General features: G+C 41.8%; 1 protein-coding gene across 2 annotated transcripts in view; it reads right to left on the bottom strand.

Moving 5' to 3' along the window:
* Window positions 1-26,776, bottom strand: part of SNAP91 (synaptosome associated protein 91) — a 163,481-nt gene that overhangs the window by 61,329 nt on the left and 75,376 nt on the right. For both annotated transcript variants that reach the window (XM_083177128.1, XM_083177127.1), the window contains exons 7-8: window positions 21,290-21,401; window positions 179-285 (exon numbers count right to left, since the gene is read on the bottom strand). In XM_083177128.1, coding sequence (XP_083033254.1) covers window positions 179-285; window positions 21,290-21,401 — 219 coding nt within the window. The remainder of the gene's footprint in view (window positions 1-178; window positions 286-21,289; window positions 21,402-26,776) is intronic.

The following is a 26,776-nucleotide window of genomic DNA, read 5'->3' as shown; positions in this document are numbered from 1 at the left end:
CAGCTAAATGAAGAATTAATTCGGACCCTAAAACTCCATTGAAGAAGATCAAACCCATAATATTACCTATGCTCGAAAACAAAACAAAGGAATAATCCCCTAGAAACGGACCAACCAGCATAGGAAGAACGACCTCCACAACACTACCAAAAGCCGTGATTTAGGTAAAACAGCTTACCTCTGCAACTTTCATAAACTCAGAAACTCTGGTCATTCTGGTCAGGAATCGCTTATAAATTTCTAGTGCATCTTTGCATTGACCTTTCTTCATTTCAAAAAATTTCTCTACATAGAAAAAAAAAATTCAGATACAGTTTAAAGGGAAACTGCTAACACAAGTAGTCTTCAAATAATCAGATAGTACCAACAGGTCATGCGATACAGTTTAGCTGCTGATGGTTCTTACCACTGTGTTAAGGTCATTGCAACATCAATAACCGCTCATTTTATTTATTTATTTGCAATAACTGTATAAATTATACTTTTTTTCCCTCCAGAAAACTTCAAGCAGGTCTTATGTGTAATCAAAACATGCAAAAATATTCTATTGCTTAATTGTAACTAGCAGGATTCTATGTAGTTTTTCACACATACAGTACATCTGCACTTGAAAATATTGTTTTATTTAAGACACTAATGTATAGGAAAATCACAATCTATTTTTTTTTAAGCTAGGAACACTACCGCATTAAATGAAAGGACCCACTTTTTCTCTTTGAAACAAAATGGGAAAATATCTGAGATTTTGATTCACCTCTCCCCCCCCATATGGAATTGCTTCTTAATACATTGGGGGCATCAAATTACCCCCTTAAAAACATCAAGGGTGAAAAACTTTGTTCAATTTTTCCTGATATTTCCCCGTTTTGTTTGTTTCAATTGGGTTACAGATTTAATCATCCAATAAACACATTTCACTGCAAAAACACACAGGTTCAGTGAAACCTGTGTTTTTGATTGCTGCTGCACCATTCAAAAGGCCCATACACAGCTGAAAATCACCTAGTGTGTATGGCCCACCGATGGCAGACTAGCGCTGATGCACGCTCCCGCATCATTGCTAGCGGGGTCCCCGTCGGCTGGTTTTAGTGATGGTTGCTGGTATACATTTTCACCACTGCCCACCAATGTATATTATGTTATGGTAGTAAGTAAGTAAGTTTTATTTATATAGCGCACTTTCTCCAACAGTACTCAAGTCGCTTTAAAAACATTAAAAATGTGCACATACTGTAATACAAAGGGTTATCAGTAACATGTACATTGCCGGTGTAGGCCAGTAATGCAAATGTTACCGCTGCCACTGCCCACCAATATTTACTATGTTATGGTGGTAACGTATACATTGCTGGCCTGTGCCAGCAATGTATAAATTTCCACCACTGCCCACCAATATTTACTATGTTATGGCAGTAATGTATACATTGCTGGCACAATGCCAGCAATGTATACGTTACCGCCATCACTGCCCACAAATTATTATAAATATTAGGCGGTAACGCATACATTACTGGCCTGCACCAGAAATGTATACATTACAGCCACCACTGCCCAACAATGTTTATTATGTTATGGCGGTAACGTATACATTGCTGTTCAGGTGAATGGATTTCTCACTACATGTACAGCTGCAAATTAATTTGCAGCCGTACACATGGGCGGCATTTCACCCCGGGCGGGACGTTTACCTGATCGCTGGGCTCCTAATATACGCAAGCCCAAGGATCAGTTCTGAATCAGGCCTCAAGAACAGAAATGCACCGAAATAAAATGGCCCCTGCTCCCACCCTTGGAATTCAAACCCAGCCCATTATGTAAATAGCTTTTTATATGAAAGATTTTCAGAAAATTCTTTTGCCTCCTGAAAATCTCTTGCTCTTTGGGAAAATTGCTCAGTGTGTGTGAACTACTTTGTTGACAGATATACTGTATTTATCAGAGATTTTGGCAAAAAATTTTGAAATGAAAATCTCCTAGTGTGTATGGGCCTTAAGTGCGCTTTCAGGCATAAGTTGATAAGTTGCGTCATGTGCAGGCTTATTGGGGACGAGTAGTTAGCCCCAGGCAAGTATATTACTAGGATATTCCCCATTGTGCAGTCATCAAGACTAAAGAGGCCATATTTTGAAAGAATGCACTTATTAAATGAGTCTTATCTTTCTTGTTGTATATTGGGGGGTAAAATAGAGGTACTTGAAATTCCTCCACAGACAATACGGGGTCAATTTACTAAAGTTTCTAGAAATGAACAGAGGTGATTTTGATCAGATTCTAGCTATCATTTCTGTATTGCATCCTGGAAAATGATACAAAGAATATGATTGGTTGCTATAAGCACCATCACTATTTTTTTATTGGAACAATCTTTAGTGAATACACCAACTTTTTAATTAAATTTTTTAATTTTTTTCTATTTATAAACCTGACAGGACAATGCATACCTCCCAACTGTCCCGCTAAACGTGGGAACGTCCCGATTTTTGGGGACATTCCCGCGTCCCTCCCGCGGCTGGCAGTGTCCCGCTGCATAAGCCGCACCCTCATTTACGTATGCCACGTCCCCTTTTCGGGCGCTCGCCCCTTTATTCTAATATTCAGAAAGTTGGGAGCTATGCAATGTTACTTCTCAATTACCTGTGTCTGCTGCCAGCATTTACTACCAGCTGGACAGATGGAGGCAAATGAATTGTCTTTTACTCATTTTTCGTGTGCACTCCACCCATCGCTGTGGGGAACAACAGAAACCTTTATTGACACAGAGTCAATACACGATTGAGCCCCGTATATCAGATGAGTTCCAACATTACAGTTCATATATTAAAACCAGGGCCGGACTGGGACCAAAAATTGGCCCTGGCAATTTGAACACACAGGCCCACCTGCTGTGGCCACACAGGCCCAACCTGACGCACACAATGCCAATAGGAGTAGCACGTCTGATACATACATTGAATGCAGGATTAGCATGCCCGTCGCACGCAATGCCTGCAGTAGTAACGCCCCTTTGACAATGCCTTCAGGAGTAGTGCCATTTACGCACTCAATACCCACAGGATTAGCATAGATAATAATACCCCTAATGCCCCTTACATACACAATGCCCACCATAGGAGAAACAATGAGAACATATAGTTATTGGAGAAGGTGGATATACATAAAGGTAAGCTTTAATGAGGATGGGAAACACTCCCTCACTTACCAATTTAGTGCACTGGGAGGTGCGTATCGTGGAGAAGGAGGGTGCAGAGTGAAAAGCACTTCTTCCTAGAGTATATATAGTAGCAGCACTGGGGATCGGCAGGGGAGCGGAGGTGCAGTCACACTGCTGCTCTGCCTGTCAGTGTGACAGCAGCTGGTGCAGCAGGGGGTGAGCGTTTGTGTTGTCTTCAGCACTTCCGTGCTCTGCTGACCTCACTCTTCTCCTGTGCAGAACAGCCGCCGGTGCCACTATCCACAGCCCCGCGTTTGCCAACAAGCATGCGCAGCCCAAGTTTTCTGCAGTGACCCTCATCAAAGCAGGTCACGTCACGTGACGTTATATGCAAATTACTTTGCTGGCCGCGCTCAGTGCAGGGATAAAGGGACGCAGGGACGCAGGCAGACAGAAAAGTTAATGTAAAAGGCTGGAGAAAATTTACCCGCTTGGCCATCGGCCCTTCTGGCATTTGCCAGAAGTGGCAGATGGCCAGTTCGGCCCTGGTTCCTGATGATGTCATATTTAATTAGAGGTTCAGGAACTGAGTTCCTGCTGAAAAATAGCACTGGTTATAGCTAAGGATAGGATAATTTCATTAGTATGGAATTTTTTTGTACTATGCGGACTGTATGCAGCAATGTGCTAGGCAGGGCCAGTGTAAGGATTCTTAGCACTCTAGGCAAAACGTTAACTTACTGCCACCATTAACCACATTCCAATCCCTTAAGGCATACTTGCCTAACATTCTGGAATTGCAGGGAAGCTCCCACAAAAATCGCGTGGTCCTCCTAGCCCCCCCGGGGAGGTGGGCAAGTCCCCTGCTTTCCATGGAGGCCCTCGCACTCTCTTCTTTGCCACCCACAACAGTACAAGGAGGAGGGGGCAACAAATTAGGGAAGTATGCCTCAAGGGAAAGTATGGAGGTGACGTCTTAGAAGTTCCACAGCCGCCATCCACATTAAGTACAACAAGGGTCCTCATAGACAAAATTGATTTTTTTGTTAGGCGCCTCCCAGATCCCAGCACCCTAGGCAGCTGCCTAATGGTAGAGCCAGCCCTGGCTAGAAGCATGGTAAGGGAAGCGTGCCATGCGTGGGGACATAGTACACTACTTAGGGGTCCATGTGCTAAAATCTACAAATGGACACTAAAACACATAACAAACCCATGTCAAACTTTCATGTGTCTCAACCATTTCCACTTCAAACAATTGCTTGTGTCGATCTTGTTCATATTAATGACATAAACTTTGTGGTTGTGGCATGCACATATGTTCCTCGGAAGGACAAATTGGACGATCGGTTTTAGGGGAAGATATCAAAATCGGTCAGTCAGCATCCCAGAGAACAGAATCCCAACATCAGCATCCCAACGTTCAAAATTCTCACGTTACCTTGTATTGTAACACTACCCCCAATACTGCATGGATTGTAATGGTGTGGATAACGGCCTCTGGATATTAAAGCTGGTACAGGCGCTATTCTGTCGAATTGCTTCATATTTTTAAAGCAACAATAATTTAAAAGGCAACAAGCTCCATATTAAAGTGTAAAATGTGTGGCAACTCCTGTCATGGTATGGAAAAATTTATGTACATTATACGATTGTGAATTTGGTACTTGTTTCCTAGCACGGCCACCCCGATTTCCATCGGGGTGGTCGTGTCGGAAAAATCGCGTCGGTCGCATCGCATGCGACCAAATCGCATGCGATCGACGCGATTTTTTAATTGAATCAAATGTGAATAGGGTCCCTGGGACCCGATTTTACATTTGATTCAATGTAAAATATTCCCTACACCCCCAATTTGACACCCTCAACGCCACCCCACGATTGACGCCAACCCGAAGCGTGGCGAGCACAGCAAGCCCGCGAGGGGCGGCGGTGCGCGCCCTCCGACCTTTTCATTCCCCTACTATCCATGTCGGCATGGAGTTGAGAATATAAAGTGTGGCGAGCGCAGTAAGCCCCGCGAGGGGACGCGTATAACTTCACAGGTATACGCGTCCGCTCGCCACACTTTATATTCTCAACTCCACGCCGACGTGGATAGTAGGGGAATGAAAAGGTCGGAGGACGCGCACCGCCGCCCCTCGCGGCCTCGCCACGCTTCGGGTTCGCGTCAATCGTGGGGTGACGATGGGGCCATATACAATGTGAAATGGGTCATATTGGCCCATTTCACATTGTTTCCTATGTGAGATGGACTTAATCAAGTCCATCTCATCTTGTGCCATTATAATGGCACAAGACCAACGCGATGCTCCCGATTTCAATGTTAAAAAATATTTTAACATTGAAGCCTATGGCAAAATCGCGGGCATCGCGTCGGTGGCAATGTTAATGGCCGCGACGGACGCGATGCCTGCGATTTTGCCTTTGCCGGCAAAATGGACCTGATTTCAAAGGAAATCGGGTCCATCGCGGGCATCGTGTACCTTAACTTAAGGTACACGATGCCCGCGATTGTGGCCGCACTAAGAAACAAGTACCGTGAATTTTATTTCACTTAGTGCATCTTGTGCTTCATGTCACATGGTTACAGTTTTTGGATGCGATTGCAAGGCACAATCAGAGGCTAAATTATGTTTCTCATCATCCCTCATCAAACACCCCATTACTAAGCATCACACATATTTCAGTCAGTAAGTGGACAGGGCTATAATGCTTCAGGTGGTAGTACAGCTCTAAGGGATTTAGGGCCAGATGCACTAAGCTTCAAAAGTGATAAAATGGATTGAAATAAACAACCAATCAACTCCTGCCTGACATTTTTCAAACACAGTGACATGGCAGGTAGGAGCTGATTGGCTGGCTGTTTAACACTTTTGAAGCTTAGTGCATCTGGCCCTTAGTTATTTTTTGAAAATCATAACATTCCGTCACAGCTAAAGGTTGGTTTGCTGCTGGTGGTTGGTACAGTACTTGGCTTGTTGCGGTTGGCGGTACTTGGCTTGTGTCTGATAAAGAAGATCTTTATTTTACTTTCTGCTTTCAGCTCTATTGTAAGTAAATTTTATCAAATGAAGAAAATGCCTTTACATGTGCTTATAGTAGTAAGAAAATACAGTAGGTGAATGCATGCGAAGGTATGATATATTTTTTATTTCTAATCATGAGCTAATTGAGACAATCCTTATGTACAAACATGATTCTATTTCTTATATTATTAGTTACTCATAAATATATTCTGCAATGCTGAAGATGTCTTTTGCTGCCGTATGACTATACCTTGTGATTATCCGCCAGCTCAGAGTCGCTATGTGCCAGGTGTTTTTCTTCCCCATTATGATCACTGATGGACACAGATCAAGGCCACTTTTCTCCCTGATCACATATAAGTCACCATATAAACCCCCAATCTTGGTGTGATGACACTCCTGTCTGCCACTGTCCTCCCTAACCTTTATCCATGATGTGTATGGGAGAGGAGATGATGTGGGAGATAGGGCAGCTAAGGAGCTAAGGAGCAGCCATCACCAACTGCCACCCACATGCCACTCTCCCAGCTACATCCAATCACATTACAGTGCTGTACTAACAGCTGTGATAGTTATTATATAGGACTTTTTACGTACAATGGGGCAAATGTATTAAGCCTTAAAAAGTGATAAATGCGAGGCTGATAAAGAGAGATAAACGTTCAGCCAATCAGCTCCTTACCGATATATTTGAAACCCAGCCTGTAACATGACAGGTAGGAGCTGATTGGCTGGAAGTTAATCTCTCTTTATTAGCCTCGCATTTATCACTTTTTAAGGCTTAATACATCTGCCCCAATATATTTTAAATTTGACAAGCAGTTAGAATCTATTTCTTAAGGTGCCCATATACGGTGCGATGATCGCACCCATTATGGGCTGGATCGCATCGCAACACATGCATTTTGCATGCGATTTGCGCGCGATGCAATCTACGGGCAGTACAAAAAGTATGTGCAGCACAAATTTTTTGCACTGTGCGATACGCGCGTGCTATTGCTCCGTGAATGGGCATCTTTAGTCTGACTAAACTGTTTTCATGATGCCAGAGGCCTTAAACTTGTTGCTTTCCAATCAACATGCTGAGACTTGTAGTTCCACAGTATCACATACTATATCCTTTTTATTTAAACACTACATTGGTTACATCAAAAACTATTCTATTAATGGGGTACCTTTTACTCATCCTTCACACATCACATAAATCAAATGCACAATTAGCAGATATTAAGTATGAAATATAAAGTTTGTACCCTTTATACTGTGAGGTGTTACTAACTGGTATGTAGCAGCGCTGTCACCTGACATCTTTACCTATGCATCCCATTGCTTTCTTAGCCCGCTCAAAACAAAAGCTTTGAAAGCTAGCCTGCTACCATGTGATTGCCTCCGTGTTTCTGTATGTGTGATTGCCTCTGTTTCTCTATGTGTGAAAGAGAAAGATATGTAGATTCACTTGCTGCCAGCAGATGGCAGTGTTTCAGTATTCTATTAGAGCAATGGAACATCTATCTTTGTAATTACCACTCATTTGCCAGGGCAGACGAGTGACACTGAGATCTCAGGTAATGGTGGGTGTCAGCGGGAGGCTGGATGTCATAAAGCCACGCCCATTCTAAAAAATGCAGTGGTTTGTGGGTCTACAAGGTGGGGCTGGGGCTAAAATGACACTAATGCAATTTTCATCAATTTGGCCCTGCCCATGCTTCGCAGCCCTGCATTTTCAGGGGGGCTGGGCGGCCATCTGATTTTTGTGAGCCTCCCATCTTCTCCGGGAGGGTAGGCAAGTATAAAGATGCCTAATCTATCACCGCAACATCTGCACACAAAGTCCTAACTACCATAGGTGCAGGGGATGCAGCTGCTATGAGGCCCTATGCTGAGAGGGCTTAATCTTCTCAGTGTAAGTTACATGTATCACCATTAGTTGGTATATAGGTGCCATTACAAACTTTAGCTATGGGGCCTACACATCTAGTTATGCACCTGCATGCACATTTATATACAGTACAAGCATAACTATGAGCAGATACATCTGGCGGATCAATGGTTTGGGTCAGGGAATCACTGTTTATAGATGTGTGGGCCTCAACACAACTGGTTACTATCCCCCCTAGCTCCCGCGCATCTCATTGTACGGTACAAAAAGTATGTGCTGCACATACTTCTTGTACTAGGAACACATCGCATCGGATCACAGTGCATGCACAAGGCATGCACTAGGGATACGATCCGATGCGATGCGTGCTAATTAAGTGCCGAACGGATCCGTTAAACGGACCGTGTATGGGCACCTTAAGATTGGTCTGTAATAGACAAGAAGATGACACTATTAGTGACTATAAGTGACCATTAGGATGTGCTGCCCTTATTGCAGAATGTTAGAGCTACTTATGATTCACCGTAACTGCCGATTTAAATGTCTCTTTCTCCCTAGGGTCTTTCTGACAATAATGGGGCAGCACCTAGGAAAGCTTAGGAAGAAAAAGCAGAAAGGTATGTTTTGTATAAGTGTAAAATACATACAGATAGGCAGATGTGATATAAATATTATTATTTATACAGTATGTATAATGCCATCAGTGGGAAATTGATGAGTATATTGGTATCATCACCAGTGATTGTGATTGTCCAAACTTGGTGATGTGTAAAGGCTGAAGGCAAAAGGATTGGGATAGAAAATGGATCTAAGTAGGGAGGAGAGGGTGATGTCATTGGGTTCTCATTAGAAGTAGGCACGATGTAAAAAGGAGAAACAGAGTTTTGGGGATTCTAGGGGAAATGAAGAAGTTGAGTTCTGTTATACTGCAGACATGTTGAGCATTAGGTAATGTAGGAACATCAATGAGGAGATGGCATATAGCCAGCTGAGGTGAAAGAAGAAAGGCTGGTACAGTAGATGTCAATATTGTGAGCTTATAGTTACTGCATGATCTATATACTGTAGATATAGTGATGGATAAAATATAGGCAATAGCTATATGCTATGATATTATATGTGCCTCTCATTTCTTCCTCTCTGTTTTAGAAGAAATCCAAACTACGTTGAGTAGAAAAGAAAGTAAGTATGTCTTGCTATGTAGAATATTTGGGTATATAGGAAGTTTCAAACTTTAACATTAATGAATACCCCCACTATTGGGGAGAGAGCCTTGTGGGAACAGTCTGTACAACTTATGTCCACTTTTCAAGTATTGTATTCACTTTCTTTAAACTGTAATGATTGGGGTGGAAAGGTTGTCCAAAGCCAGCACCTTATTTCCCAGGCTATATAGGAAAATACATTGGGTTCCGTCAGCCAGTATTCTGCCTACACACAAAGTAAGGAACCCATTTATTAAGCAGGAAAAGCTGAAAACTTTGGGCTCATCTTAGCATACAGAAGAACATATCCAAGTAATGTTTCCTAAATGTATCTATAGAATATTCTATCTCAGGCCAAGCATTGTTGCATTATAGAGGGCCCTGAACAGGCTGTATATTTGTATGCTATTATTAGGACAAATTTATTTCCGTTCTGCGATGGACAGGTTCTATGGTCAGTAGAATATGGAACAGTTTTAATATCTGGAATTAAAGCAGTACTGTAACAACAAACATGACTTGTTCCCTACAGTACTGGTCACTCTGAAAATGAAGCCAACAGGTCTGGGGATGACCGTTACTCAAAAGAAAGATTTCCTGGTAATTGTGTCCATGGAAAAGGGCGGACAAGCTGCCAGGAGTGGACTGCAGACAGGTAATTATTTTCATATTCTTAATAAAAGTATCTCTTCTAGTGCATTTTGTAAGGAACGGGACCCTTGCGCAGCACATCCCCAGGTGAATGGGGTAAGGCCTATTGCAGGTGAGCACAGCCTCACATCACATGCCCTCTATGTCATATTGGGGGCGTTCCCAGCACTTTAATAACAGCTCACTTACCTCACTTAAATAAAGAGAACCAAATCAAACAAATTAGACCTATTGCAGGTGTAAGGGCTCATTGACTTCAGGACCTTGGAGACAGGCAATTCCATTGCCTCTGGGAGTTACGCCCCTAAGAGGGGGTCTCCCAACTGTGACTTGTGACCTAGTTCATAACCAATTTGATCTTCCCCATAATGGTCACTGTAGATCAGTGAGGCAGAAGACCTGCGTAATAACTCTTGTCTGTACATCTAAAACATATTCCCCATGCAGACTGTGATCAAGATAATGCTCAGTTAGCTCTAGTTATAGGTAAAAGTTGCTTAAATTTCATTAATTGTTATCAGGGATTTAAAAATGTACGAGTTAAATAATAAATGAATACTAGCAATGTTTTACCAACTAACCTCTTCATTATACTTTATATTCAAATATTGATCAATTACAGGAGACAAAATTATTGAATTCTGTGACGTAGTTGTTGTGGAGTGGAGTGCCCGGGAGTTTGGCAAGCTTGTAAGATCTGCCCATGCCAGAAAGAAGGTGGAGATTTTGGTTTTCCGGGATCCACCAGAGAGTATAGAGTAAGTTTTACCAGATGTACTATTTATATTCGGGAGTTGATATATTCAAAGTAGTTATCTAACACTTGTAGTGAAACATTCTGGATATTGGGCCTAATTCAGACCTGATCGCAGAGCAAATTTGTTCCCAAAAGGGGCAAAACCATGTGCACTGCAGGTGGGTCAAATGTAACATGTGCAGACATAGTTAGACTGGGTGAGCTATTTTATTACTGTGCAGGGTAAATACTGGCTGCTTTATTCTGACACTGCAATTTAGATTTAAGTTTAAACACACCGCACCCAAATCTAATTCTCTCTGCACATGTTACATCTGCCCCACCTGGTTATGCCCATTTTGAGAACAAATTTCAGTTCGGAATTAGGCCTAATGTTAGATATGCTATACATATTTGTAATCCCATATACAGTAAACAGTACAAGTCTTTGCTTGTTATGAGAATCTGCGTCAAATGTAATAGGATGAGAGATTCAGAAAGTGAGAGATTTGGTAAGAAATCTCCAGGTTTTTTTAAAGCGGCAATCATTTACACTGCAAATCAAACTAGTTTTGCAGTGTAAATGATTGCCGCTTTTGAAAAACTGGAGATTTTTTATCAAATCTCTCACTTTCTGAATCTCTCATCGGCTCATCCTAATACATTCTGGTTCTCATCATATTTATCAAAGTGTTCAATGCTATGGAGCCACACCTCTCTAGGTCTACTCTCAATTCAAGTAGCATAAGGTTTAGCCCTAGAGTTTTTGCTCCTGCCTTTAGGACTTGACTTGGGAGACTAGCAGGATCATTTGGCTTTCAGCATTATTTCCATGTGGATGATACTTACATTTATCAATACTGACTTACAATCTTTGTTTGCCTGCTTTAGTGCATCCTAGATTCAGAATGGTCCTCAATTTTCTGTAGGCTAATGTTGTTACTTACATCTAACAGATGTACCAGACATTTCAAGGATATTCATAAATTGCAAAAAAGTCAATATCCTTATAGGCTATTGCAAACACCAGACTGTATTGTGTACCAGCTGTCTCCACACCTATAATCAATTTTGATTTGCAGTGGCTATACTAATTTTCATCTCAAAATGTTCTTCTATTGCTGCTCTGCTCTTTACAGCACTGCGGTGCCTGATTTACAGCATCCAGTATAAGATTCCTCTAACATACTCCATTAACAAAATATCATCATCATATTGTACATCTCTTCATTTGATTTAATATACCTCCAAACTCTGCTTCCCTCATCCACCCTTAGCACCATACTGTGGGGATTATTCTGGTTGATTCGCAGCCTTGAGAGTTCACCAAACCCCATCTTGCGAATGGTGGCCCAGCCGCCACCCATTAGCAAGGGCGATTCGCTTGCACGGCATCCACAGTAACATCCATTCACAGCCTTGGGGCTGGCGACCATATAAAAAAGGGACTTTCAAGTCACATATATATATATATATATATATATATATATATATATGTGCATAGACGCTCGAGAGGAAGTGGGCGGGACATATGGTTTTGTCAGCTGCCCCCCCAACTGCACCATCGGCTCATTAGCATGGAAACGCCCATGAAACGCTGTGCATTCCCTTATGCAAATGGGACGGGCAGCCGCCCCACGCCCCTCTCCCGCACACTTGGCTGGCAAACACCCTGTTCGCCGTGGATACATGCACCCTGCGTATAAACATGCGCCGAAATGACCCTGCACATGCGCAACCATCGATGGCATGGCGAAGATTCTGGTCCATGCAAATGGACCAGAATAAGGGCCTGTATCTGTTCCACAATCAGCACAATATCTGTTGAATTACCCACCTCATACAACAAGACTTTTCTTTAATCTTCAAACCTTCACACATTTCCAGCTATTTTTAGCCAGCTATTCCTGAGCCTTGTCCCTGGACTATTTTATTTAGATGCTACCCCTCTATATAGTCCACTAAAATAAACATTACTGACACAATACCCTAAACCAAAAATAATGTGTCATTTTACTCATTGCATATGTGGTTGGCTCAAAATGCAATATGTGGTGTTTAACCTCATCTATTAAACTATTCCATACTATAGAGCTGTGGTGGCCAAACCTGTCCTCAAGGTCTACCAACAGTTCATGTGTCTCAGGCAACCTGTGGATCTATAGTAGGAATGAATGCAGCAGGTTTGAAGTGTGGCAGTTAGTAATGACTACAGCTGTGCACCAGCTAGGTGATTTAGAAAACGTAGACCATTGGTAGATCTCGACGACTGGTTTGGCCAGCCCTGCTATAGAGGGTTATTCAGACCTAATCGCATGACTGAATTCGCAGTCCTGGCGATTATCGTAAGACTGCGCATGTACACGGGTCGTAGTGCACATGCGCAAGCCTTCCTGCAATAAAATCCTGCTCCTTTTTATCGCTAGCCATACGCAAGTTGATTGACATGAAGCGGCTATTTGTGGGTGGTAAACCTGTTTCTGGGAGTGTCAGGGAACATGCAGGCGTGCGCAAGATTTGAGGGGGAAGTCATGTGATTTAAGCTCCGGCCCTGATCCGATTGCTTCCATCACAGCTGCCGAATACAGTAAGTCCAGGGCTACGTACAGACGGAACACAGTGGAAAAATCATTTAATGGGGAGCAGCTTGTGAATGGATTTGCAGCTAATTTCTGACCCAGCTAATTTCACAAGCCGTGCTAAGCAATTGGCCGCCTTTCACGGGGTTGGGATTTCACTGTGGCTGGAAGGCATATACCTAATCCAATAGCTCTGCAATTTAGCAGCGCAGCGATCAGGACTGAATAACCCCCAAAACCTGTAGTTTTCCAAACAGAACCCTACAACTTATATTTCTGTTTGGTAAAGTCTAGATTTGTTCTTCAGTTTATTTCTTTTTGTATAGAGTTACATAAGTAAATGTTAGATAACACTTTTGAGGAATGAACTAATGGACATCGACACTTATGCAGCAGTATATCTCTGTGTTACAGCCTGGAAGTAACTACAGAGCAGAAGACGCATCTGAGGGTGCTCAGTGTGGGGACAAGCCCAACATGTGATGTTGTCATTCATAACACCTTGAACAACTGTGAGAGGAGACCGACATTTTTAACCTGTCAAATTAGGAGACAGATTTCAAGATTGCCCATTAAGGGAATGACCAACTGCATCTTGTTTTAGAATAAATAGACTTAGGCTTTTTTTTACATTATTGAGTCATGAGCAGCATTATTCTTGGTGACATTGTGTTAATACATGATGTGAACGTGAGAGGGTTAATTAAAATGCAAACACCTGGTCTTTCATTAATATGAATACCCTCCACAATATATATCACAATGGGCGAGATGCCACAAACAAAAAATTCGGGGGTTTTACCGCATTTTCATATGCGGCAAAGCCCCACCGCCATGGCTTCGCTGCGGGGTGGTTATGCCAGTTCTAGATGGCGTAACCCCATAGAAGCCTATGGGCTTCCCTTACATTTTAAAATTAAAATGTAGTTTTATTAATGGTTTCTATAATGTAATCTCGTTTTTGTCACAACCTTTAGGGTTGTTCTGAAAACTCATCTGTTCCACGGTCCGCAGGAGTCGCTGTTAGCGGTGATAGCGGTCGTCTGGGTTCCAGTATCCCTTTGAGCATCGGAGTTGCATGTACGGGTGTGCGCATTCCTTAGGGTGCACGCGCCACACAAGAGGTGCATTTAAAGAATCAGTTCCTGATATTGCCCTGTGTGCTTCTGCTCTACTCCATGCTGCTTATCAGCCCTGTACACATGCATCGATTTTTCCCGATTTTCGATTCAATTTTGCTTATAGAAGCAAAATCGAATCGAATCCTAAACTAAATTCAATGGTTTTTGTGTCACTTTCGATTCGATGCGCGCGCCCATTTTCACAAAATGGAACAGAAAAATGTACTGTGCAGCCAAGAAAATATCGAATGCGATTTAGTAAATCGAATGTGTACAATGTACCATGAATGTATATCGAATTCGATATCTAATGCAAAAGTACAGATCTAATGCCAAATCGAATGGAAAGATCTAATGCCAGATCTAATAGAAAATTGGATCTAACATCGAATCAAAAGCAAATCCATGTGTGTGTACAGGGCTTTTGTCTGAACATTGCAGACTGACTTCAGCACCTGGGTGAGACCATGCTCAGTTCTCCTTGATTAGGAACCTGTGAAGCATTAGTCCAGTGTCTGACAGCTATAGCTCATTTGCTCTCTATAAAAGGCACTTCCTTCCAAACACACTCTGCCAGAGTACAGGTTCACTAATGCCCCTTTCAGACCGCACTTTGTAAACGGTATATTGCCGTTTTTTTACCGTTTTAAAACGGTAATCTGTGCGGTCTGAAAGGTGCAGGACCACTTAACCGGTTAGAAAATACCGTTTTTTCTAACCGGTTAAAATGCAGGGTCCTACCCGTTTCAGAATTTTAGGCTCAAAATCGGCTCTGAAACGGTATTTAGGACCCAGCCAATGAGCTGGGTCCTAAATTCAGCGCAGTGAATATTTAATGAGCGCTCATTAAATATTCACAGCACTGGAGCCGCCCCGCGTGCGCGCGTGTGTGTGTCGACACCCCTCCCCCCGCGCGTGTCGACGCCCCCCCCGTGCAGCCGGTACCTCCGTTGTGGATCCCGGCACTGCAGTTGAGTATGGTCGGAAGCACTTATGAAAAAAAGTGTCTTTCAGAAAATGGCTGCCCCATAGGAAAACCGGTTTAAAAAAAACTGTCTTTCGTATGGGGGCAGCCATTTTCCAAAAGTCATTCAGGATTCAGGTTTCTGCGCATGTGCAGATGTAGGGTGCGTGCACCCATGGCGGACTTGCAGTTCCCCACGTGCACGCACCCTAGACAGCGTGCGGGGGGCGGTGAATGGTGGGGGCACCGGGCAGCCGTATTACCTTATGGGAACGCCCAATGTTCCATGGGTTTTCCCATGAGAATGCTGGGTGTTCTCATGGTAATGAGGCCGTGCAGGACATGCCGGGGATGGGCAGCTGACATCACCAGATGTCAGCTGCCCACCCTGTCCTTGCACAGTGCGTCCGCAGTTCAGAGTGACTATATAGGTCACTCTGAACTGCGTGCACGGGAGAAATCATTTTATAGTCGGCGACCATCGAATGATTTTTCCCCGCCTGCCAATGGATGATTATGTAAATCATCCATTCGCAGCCGTGCGGGGGTCCACTGCGTGTGTGTGTGTGTGGGGGGGGGGGGGGCGGCCATCACTGCGGGTGGAGGGCGGCATCTGATGGACTTGCAAGGCTGCAAATTTTAATCAGAATAAGGCCATATGTGTATCTTTATGTCTGCAATTAACAATCGCATATTCTCCTGCTCTCCCCTGTACGCCCTTTAAGTAAATATGCGAATGGCGGCAAAAATATTCTAACGCAGTCTAGATGCTATTCTAAGCCCGAGACTGAAAGTTTTCTTTGAATTTAAAAGTAGTTCTCGGAGTACCTTTGTAATTAGGAACAGGGTTTTGGATTCTGCACAAGGTTACCACTCAGTAGATGGAACAATTCCAAGATAGGTTTGCCCCAAATGTAAGTATGTTTTGCACTGGTATAGTACATATATCTATAAATAGAATACCCTAGAAGGTAGGTTTAAGAAAGTTTGTAAAATATATGCTTTCAATATTCGACACATAGGAGAAGAGAGGCACAAGGATGTCAATAAATGGTTACACTCAGTGAGTACCCTCACTAGGTAGAACCAAAATTCCAGTGATAGCACAACTTAATGCAACAAAGTATCCTAATAACACTTAAAGTATTATGGGGATATAAAAGAGTCTTTTCTCTTGTGTCGCTTACCTTTGTAATTATTAATTTGTCAGTTTCCTTTTGTTAAATTTTCCACTAAATGATTGGTAAAAGTTAACTTTAAATATTTCCTTTACTTGAAGTAGATTTCCTTTAGTAAGAATTATTAGGACGCAAGATAGTAGCTTCTCCCCCTACCCCTTGACAGACCACCTAGTTACAACAATTTGCAAGCCCGCTAGCTGTCATAGCTAGCTGAACAATCCAGCTGCTCTTGGGCTAATATGGGTGAAGGGAAGGGGAAACGCAAACAAAAACAGAATGTCTCGTCAAAGTGTATGTGCACCTTCAGTGACTATTACATCAGTGTAAATGAATACACACTCAAAAAATACACTAGAACTAAGGCATATCTAGATCATTTTGGCCAGTAATCAGTTACTGCATTTATATAGAGCACACTTGTTCTCCAATGCTTTACAGCCAATTACAGCATTAATGCTGCCCATACTTTACTATAGAGCACCACTTGTCACAGGTGCGCTCTTCTGCATCTCGCCCACATGGGTCCATCACACCACCTAATTTGCTGGGGGCACAATGCATTATCAGGATTCATGCCCTCTGCAAATACTTCTTGGTCCTTCCCTTAAGTATCTTCTAAAGTGGAGATCTTAAATGTAGGCAATGTTTCTTTTGGCTATACATTACAGAATTGTGCTTTTAATGTTCTTTTTAGCTTTTATTTATTTTGTAATGTTAGCACAAGTGGCTGCACTTGCCTGAATGCATCAACACTCGAATCGCTCTTTAGTGCACCATCTAGTGGACGCCAGTGTGCAAAACATTTAAAAAATGGGTTAGCAGAACTGATAAATGGGTTCTTCTCATCAGTGTTTACTAGGGGAGAGCAGACAGTGGAACGCACATGTACCACAAGTGGGATGAACAAGCTGGATCTCAATATTGATTTCACGACTGAGGAGATAATATTGAGGCTCAGCAAAATCAAAACAAACAAATCACCAGGGCCAGGTGGGATTCATCCTAGGGTACTAATGGAATTAAGGGAGGAACTAGCGAACCCCTCTATATTACATTTTTGATAATTCACTATCATCAGGTAAGGTACCAAAAGACGAGATTAGCTGAGGTAGTGCCAATATTCAAAAAAGGAAAAAGGGATGACCCAGCTAATTACAGGCCTGTGAGTTTAACATCAATAGTGGGTAAAATATTTGAAGGATTTTTAAGGGATGGTATACAGGAATATTTAGACCATGGGTCCTCAAACTGCGGCCCTCCAGATGTTAAACTACAATTCCCAGCATGCCTTGCCACAGTTTTAACACTCCCTTATAGGAAAACTGTGGCAAGGCATGCTGGGATTTGTAGTTTCACCACATCTGGAGGGCCGCAGTTTGAGGACCCATGATTTAGACCTACATAGTTTACTCAGTATTAACCATCATGGGTTTGTGAAAAATCACTCATGCCAGACAAATTTACTTGGTTTCTATGATGAGGTTAGCAAAAACCTTGACAACGGAAATGCTGTAGATGTGATTTTCTTAGATTTTGCTAAAGCTTTTGATACAGTACCACACAAGAGGTTGGTAAATAAAATGGAGGACCTGGGAAAAGGGGCAAGTATCTGTAGATGGGTAGGGAACTGGCTGTGTAATAGAGAACAAAGAGTGGTCGTGAACAGTGCCGTATCAGATATGATACCAGTACTAAGTGGAGTGTTACAGGGTTCGGTACTAGGGCCCATTTTATTTAACATTTTTATTAACGATATTGGGATGGGGTTAATCAGCAATGTATCCATCTTTGCTGATGACACAAAATTGAGCAGAGTTATTAAATCAACAGAGGATGTCGCAGAGCTTCAAAATGATCTTGACAATTTAGAGGAGTGGGCAAAAAAGTGGAAGATGAGGTTCAATATTGATAAATGCAAGGTTACACACCTTGGGAGACATAACCAGTGTGTTATTTATAACCTCAGCGGGGAGGCATTGGGTAATTTAGTACTTGAAAAGGATCTTGGAGTCCAAATAGACAACAAACTGGGGTGTAGTGCTCAATGTTATATAGCAACAAAAAACGGCAACAAAATTCAAGCATGTATTAAAAAGGGGCATGGAAACTAGGGACTCAAAAGTAATTATGCCACTGTACAAAGCATTGGTTAGACCTCACCTTGAATATGGAGTACAATTCTGAGCCCCATACTATAAAAAGGACATCATAGAAATAGAAAAAAATCCAAAGAAGAGCAACAAAGCTAATCAGGGGAATGGAGAATTTAAGCTACGAGGAGAGATTGAGCAATTTGGGACTATTCACACTAAAGAAGAGACGTTAAAGGGGGGACATTCTCAACATGTACAAATATATAAGGAACTGTCAAACACCCTTTTTATTGCTAGAAAGGAATCTAGAACATGAGGGCACAAGTTTAGATTAGAAGAAAAAAGATTTTGTTCCCTTAGAAGAAAAATGGTCTTTACGTCAGAGCAGTCAAACTTTGGAACTCTCTTCCTGGAGAAGTGGTGTCGGCAGAAACAATAAATATGTTTAAAATAAGGTTGGATAAACATTTATTGGTTAAAAACATCCATGGGTACAAATAAGAATCATAATCTGTCTTTAAAAATTTCAGAACATACTATATACAACAAGGGATAAGCTATTGAAAACCTAGGTTGAACTAGATGGACGCAAGTCTTTATTCAGCCTTATCTACTATGTAACTATGTAATTTGAATTCCCATGCCCCTCCATAAGAGTGAGGAACAGCATTAGCCTTTTATTATATAGGATTATTCCTGTGAATACAGATTATTATTTTTACTATGGTATTGATAGATTACTGTCTGTAGTATAGTTATAGCCAGTACTATTTTTCTGGAAAAATAGGTTCAGGAACTCAAGGTCTGGGGGTGGATCAATTAAATAAAAAAAAACATATATAATAGAGAGAGAGAGGGAGGGAGAGATAGATGTATATATTGTATTTAGAAACAAAGGCACTCACAGGTGACTTTAAAATAAACATATCTTATGGAAAGTATATTTTCAGTTCCTGACACAGCTGGACTGGGACCAAAAATCGGCCCTGGCAATTTGAACACACAGGCCCATGTGCTGTGGCCACACAGGCCCAACCTGATGCACACAATGCCAATAGGAGTAGCGCGTCAGACACACATACATTGAATGCAGGATTAGCATGCCTGTCGCACCCAATGCCTCTAGTAGTAACGCCCCTTTTGGGCAATGCCTTCAGGAGTAGTGCCATTTACGCACTCAATACCCACAGGATTAGCATAGATAATAATACCCCTAATGCCCCTTACATACACAATGCCCACCATAGGAGAAACAATGAGAACATATAGTTATTGGACCCTCCTAGGTGCAGAGTGAAAAGCACTTCCTCCTATAGTATATATAGTAGCAGCACTGGGGATCAGCGGGGGAGCGGAGGTGCAGTCACACTGCTGCTCTGCCTGTCAGTGTGACAGCAGCTGGTGCAGCAGCGGGTGAGCATTTGTGTTGTCTTCAGCACTTCCGTGCTCTGCCGACCTCACTCTTCTTCTGTGCAGAACAGCTGCCAGGTGCCACTATCCACAGCCCCGCATTTGCCAACAAGCATGCACAGCCCAGGTTTTCTGCAGTGACCCTCATCAAAGCAGGTCACGTCACGTCATGACGTTATATGCAAATTACTTGCAGGCCGTGCTCAGTGCAGGGATGCAGGGACGCCGGCAGACAGAAAAGTTAATGTAAAAGGCTGTTTCGAAAATCGGCCCGCCTGGCCATCAGCCCTTCTGGCATTTGCCAGAAGTGCCAGATGGCCAGTCCGGCCCTGATTAAAACTAATCAACCTCAACCAAAAAAAATGTTGTGCATATGCCATTGGGTTTCACAATCCTTGCTTATGGCCTTTTAGTCATTTGTTTCTTCTTTTTAAAATGTAAATATCTTCTCAGCAAAATTTGAGAGATAAAAAATATTCTTAGAAAAAGAGCACAATTTTCTACACAAATACATATATACATGACGACATGATCAGGTCAGAGGCCTAAAATGCGGTCGATGAGTATTACCAAGTGTCTCAAAAAATACCCTGCATTTCTGAGCTGACAGCCCACACACAGAGCGAGCTGTCAGCTCTGTGTGCTAAGCGAGCAGACAGCGCCAGTGTTCTCTGGTGGGAGAACCCTGCCGATGCCGAGATTGATGGACACTGTCCATCAATCTCAGCCAGTGATAAAGACGAGCGAGGACGCGCACTGCTGCCGATATAGCCCCCACACATACACCGATGTGAGGGCATTTGCTAAGCGACTTTGCCAAACTAAGCAAAATCGCTTAGAAAATGCCTTAATATCGGCATGTGTGTAGGCCGTATAAGACTGATTACAGCTATATTGGTATGAAGATCATAAGAGTATTATTAGGTTGCTATAAATAATTATACATAAATAAACACAAAAAATAAAGTCTCCACATTCTTTTTAAATCAGCAATCAATCATTTGGAAGGCAAAACCAGATTTCCATTTACAGTAACACCAACTACGGTACCTCTCCATATGGTAGGCAATGCCTGACGGTGTGACCTTTGTACACATATGAGCAGGCTCACACTGCAGCCAGTGGGTGTGTGAATAGGATGACCATCCCCTCACCATTACTGCAAAGACACAGTAGCAGCTGCAGCAAAAGTCGCAGCGGCTACTATTAATCACATCCACCTCTTAAACACCTTCACTGGCATAGTCTCCAGTGTAGCTTCAGTCCAATAAAGGGAAACACGCATATACTCACCCAATAAATTAATTATTCCATCATTATAACAAGCGAACAACTTGATAAGATCTTTAAAAAGAAGCATAAAAGCAGCATTTATAACACCATTTGTCAGTTCATTTGGGTGAACCTGTCAAAAAATAAAAAAAAGACAAAAATAAATCACAAGATTGTAAATCAAACACCTGATATACAATTGCTGATTGTATCACATATTAAATTATATAGACCATGCAACCCTGGTAATTGTAAACTTCTCCAGCCACTATGAATATTGAACAGAAGCATATTGGTCGACAGACAACAGGTTGACACAAGCAAAAGTAGACTACACTGGAATACAGACACTTTTTAAATTTGTCAGAAAGTTTATATATGAAACAGTACACAGATAGCACAACATATACACAGAAATCAAACTAAAAATAAATATAAAAAAAATAAATAAATAAAGAATGAAAGATTGAATACACAATGGGGTATATTTAATTGATGCCGGATTCATTACGAAATTCTTTTGACAGAATGGATCCGGTCTCCATTATTCAATGCAGCGGCCAAATCCGGATGTCCAATTGATACTCACCCGGCTGGCGCGGGTACTGGGTGAGCGCAGCGCCGGAAGGCTGCACGATTGCCCGGGAGGCGGCAGCAGGAGACGGGATGGGTGAGCTGTCATGTGAGATTGAGATTGCCGGAAACCGAAAGGGTTTGGCTGTGTCTCAGTCAAAAGCAGGTGATTTAGTGACTATTCCATCAATCCACCTGGTTTTCGGCAGGTCGGAACATTCGCATGCGAGACTCCCTTACATGTCTCCTGTGTAGACTGATGGGTGGGAGGGTGGGCCACTAACCGTGCCTACGGGGGGTGTTTATGGCCTGTGGGACGGAGGTTCCCCACCCCTGGATTATGGGGAGACACTGAGGAATGTCATCAAAAATATAAATACACTTTCCATCAAAGATCTACCCATCCACCATATACTAACTCATTACAAACTTCCCACTGCCCTTTCTCCCCTTTTCTTATGCATAGTAGAACATGACTGAAACAAGAATTGTGCCTAAATTCAACCATTTCAAACTAATACAACCTGTCTTTCCTCCACATAAGCCCCGTACGCACCATTAATAAAGGCAGCTAACAATTTACCTTGAATTCCCTGGAGCTACAGAATGAATGAAAGTGCATACACACTGAACGATTTACAAAAAAAAAGAGGATCAAGAGTTTGCTTTATACCACTGCCCAACTTGTTTTATAAAAATGTAACTTCAGTACACACTGAACGATATGCACCTAGTGATCGTGTTAGTTTATTTCCTTCAATCTCCCCAGAACTCCAGCTTCTCCCCCACATTAAAATGCATACATACTAGAAAGCTTTTATTTTCTTCAAAACTACTCCTCTCTCCTCAAATGAGCAGCTTTTTGAAAAATTGTATTTGTTAGCATGTTCAGGTGTGAAGAGACTATGGGGCAGATGTATAAGCCTGGTGAAGTTGAAGGTGATGACGCACCAGCCAATCAACTTTAAATCTTTAAACATGCTTTGAAAAATTCTCATATGACTCTCCCACCTACATACACTACTGTCACTGGTTTTATCCTTACAATTGCGAGAATCCCTAGTCTGAGCCACACTGTCTCATTTTGTTTCAGCTATACCTATGACATTGAAAGCTTTTCACCTATATAGAAGGTCAGTCCACAAGTCGTAATTTCGGGTGTTTTCGCTGGGGTTTTAGTCAGATTTCACCAATGCAGTTTTGACCAAAAAGCCTATGAAAAAGTACTTAAAACCACTCTGGGGGAGGATGCCTGGTAGGAGATCCGTTGCAACATCTCCAAGTGTTCCATAAGCGTCTCCATCAAGGAGAACTCCTACAAGGTGTACACCCGTTTGTACCTAGTCCCAGAACGACTACATAAAATTTACCCCACTACCACTGCTCTCTGTTGACGGCAATGTGGCCAGATAGGATCTTTCTTTCACACATGGTGGACATGCCCTAAACTAACCCCTTTCTGGTCAATTGTCAACACACTTCTGGCATCTGTAATCCCACACTGCCCTCCCCGGCTGCGATGCTATTGTGTGCCCCGGTTTGCCAGTTATCCAAACATGAGAATAAACTGCTGCTACACATTATCTGTGCAGCTAAATACCAAATTGCTAGATCCTGGAAACAACCCTCCCCTCCGACCTACCAGGAACTTGTTAACCGTGTCTGGTTTGTGGCCAAAATGGAATTCAGCACTAGCCTCCAGAATAGCACAGTGGACAAGTTTCATTCCATGGTACACGTTATATAGTGCGACCCTTCCTGGTCAAGCCTAATAACTTGGGGTTTTATTTTTAGTCCCCCCCCCCCCCCACGGCCTACTCCCCCTCCCTCCTCCTACTTTCCCTCCCCATTAATTTCCTACCTTAATTACCTCTACTCCCCGCATTTCCAGGGAACCCTGGTCTACTACTCCTTATTCTCGATCCCACAGACTCTCTTGGTAAACTCCCTACCTCTCTTGTTACACAAGGCTTCCTATCCTGAATACTACATATTTAACCCCGTCTCTGCCGTTACTTTCTCTTTGTATCAAACCTCAATTTGAAATTGCAGCTACTATATGGCTTGGGAGGATACCACAGAAATGTTTGTAAGCCACCTATATCCTTTTACCTATTACTAGTCTTTTTCTACTTATTTTACTTACACATAGCTACCGTTGAACATCGTGTTCTCCAGCTAAATACAATGTCTATTTTGATAGTTCTACGGACTGTATTTATGTATTATTTGTATCTTTGTGGTTATCATAATAAACTTATACGATTGAAAAGAAAAAGGACTTAAAAATGGATGAAAACGTGGTTGAACGGGTAAGGTTCGAAAACGTCCCTTTTTTTCGGCCAGATGAAAAAAAGGGACTATTTTAATACCTCCTTTAGTCTGCCATCATTAGATTTGTACTTCAGCTATAATCCGATAATCCGATTTTTATTTGTTAACACTATCCAATAAAGTGTAGAAAAATTAAAAAACATATAGATCAGATTTGGACTTTCTCAACTCATACACATGCAGTAGTTTGTATAAGATGCAAACTTTACACTGTGACCAGAAATAGCAAACTGGACTGCAGGAAATTTGCAGATTTTATCAACACTATTGTGTAATTGGACATTTCTAACCTATTCTTCTGTTAAATCATTACAATTATTTTTTCAATTAAAAGTAAAAATTTGTATTTTATGCGACAATATAAAACAATAAACAAGCAGTACAGAAAGGCTGATGTGTGGGAAGAAATAGAAAAAAATACTATAGAAGAAGTCTTTCATTTCTTATTAACAAGATAAATAATTTCAGATTACCCTCATCGGATCTAATTATTTAGCCCTGAATATTGCAAAGTGCTATGATGAGAATTTATTAACCATGCTCCTGCCAAAAAGAACAGTTACACTTTTAATAGTGGAAAACCATTAAATAAAAATGATCACAAGCTGTTTTCTCTTTAGGATTTGGTTACAATACAGTATATATATATATATATATATATATATATATATATATATATATATATATATATATATATATATATATATCTATCTTTTTTTTTTTTTTTTTTTTATGTGCATTAAGCCACATAACCACACCTACCTAACACCCTACTGCCAGTACAAAAAGAACCATTGCACTTTGCTATAATATTTCTTACATTTTAGAAGTAGCATTGCAGAACAGCGAGAGACTACAGTTTTAAAACCTGTCTGGATTTGGCTAACGGCCTCCATAATCGGATTACTTATAATCTGTACTAAAACCATTTTAATTGACATTTAAAGGCATACTAACCAGTTAAAATATGAGTAAGCCAAACAGAAATCGTTTCACTTTTCCATGCACCTTTTCAAATGAGACTAACCTCAGTTCTATAGCTGTACTGCTCCCCAGTGGAATAAAAAAACACATATACTAAGCTTGAAAAGTGATTAAATGGAGAGTGAACAACCAGCTCCTAACTATCATGTTACAGGTTGTGTTTGAAAAATGACAACTAGGAGCCAGATTGGATTGAGGTTTATCACTCTCCTTTTTTATTATTTTACAGGGCTTAATACAGTCATTTCCAACCACGATCCTCAAGGCACACCAACAGTGCAGGTTTTAGTGATATCCAGGCTTCAGCACAGATGGTTTAATCAGAATCACTCATGTACTAATTAAGTCACCTGTGCTCAAGCCTGGATATCACTAAAACCTGCACTGTTGGTGTGCCTTGAGGACCGTGGTTGGGAATGCCTGGCTTAGTAGATCTCGCCCACTGAATGGTAAAGAGATGCAAAATGGTCCCATGAGCGGTGGCCAAAATATGTACTGCTTTAAGATTATATGTAAACAATGCGTTTCTCTCACGTAATACCCCAGTCTTTTGAGAGTATCAACTTATCTACAGTAATTTACCACGGGTAACTGTAGCCGTATCCTCCAGTGTCTACCTGGATCTTTACCGGACTTAAGATTTTTGATCCGAATAATGTTTGCTCTGAATACATTTTTTGCCCCTAATAAAATGCTCCCCATTCTTTTCATTGGAGAGAGAACATTTGGTGCTAAAAGCAGAGAATGTGGGCTTCCTAAAGTTTTTTCTTCGCACTTATAATCTTTTTTTCCTTCCTGTCCAGGACACTGTTTGGACAATTTTAGAAGGGACTTGGAACATGTTTTTTTGTGTTCCCTGCTGGATACAATCAGACTTTCCCTTATTTGTTATAAAGTAAAACGGATTGAGAGCAACGGAGTTCCACGTTACGTGAAGGGTATTCATGCAGCAGGTAAGGAGTAGAGAGCGTGCTATGTGCTCTGCATCACATGTTTTCCATCCATGTGAGGTAGTGTGTCGTAAGTGGTGACCAAAGAGCAGGAGGACCTATTGTGGGATAAGTAGGTTGTCTCAGAGGCAACCAGTAAAATTTTGAAGCAAGTGTGGAGCCTTGTGGGAGGAGTAGGAGGGCAGAGCTAATTTGAGATGTTTTTCATTCTTGAAATAAAGCTCATTGTAGCACTCCAGCAAAAGTCTCTATATATTACGTACTGTGAACTTGTTGCATTAAACCAGGGGTCAGGGAATTTTTTTACCCTTTACCCCAAAATGTATTTAGATATGCCGATGTTATCCCTTTGACTTGAAGGAAATCATATAATTGTAATACACACTGTACCCCAGTTATTGATGATATATCCTGCTAGTACGGTCCACAGCCTGCCAGCAATTGATGGTGATGAGGATTACCATGTAAGGCTGTGTGTGGTACAAAATTTGTACCACACTCAGCTATACAGTACATGGGAATCATCATCATCAATGGCTGCCAGCCTGTGGGGCAGACTTGGAGACGGGGTCCAGGGCATCACGCAGGGAAGCGTGTTATACACAAGGGCCTAACGCACTGCACTGCATCAGGTCCTTGTACACTACAGTATGGTAACACACAGCCG

This window comes from Crinia signifera, chromosome 3 (genome assembly GCF_055691185.1).
Source record: "Crinia signifera chromosome 3, ASM5569118v1, whole genome shotgun sequence".
NCBI lineage: Eukaryota > Metazoa > Chordata > Amphibia > Anura > Myobatrachidae > Crinia > Crinia signifera.
Note: the sequence above shows the minus strand (reverse complement) of the source record. Positions and strands in the feature narration are given on the sequence as shown.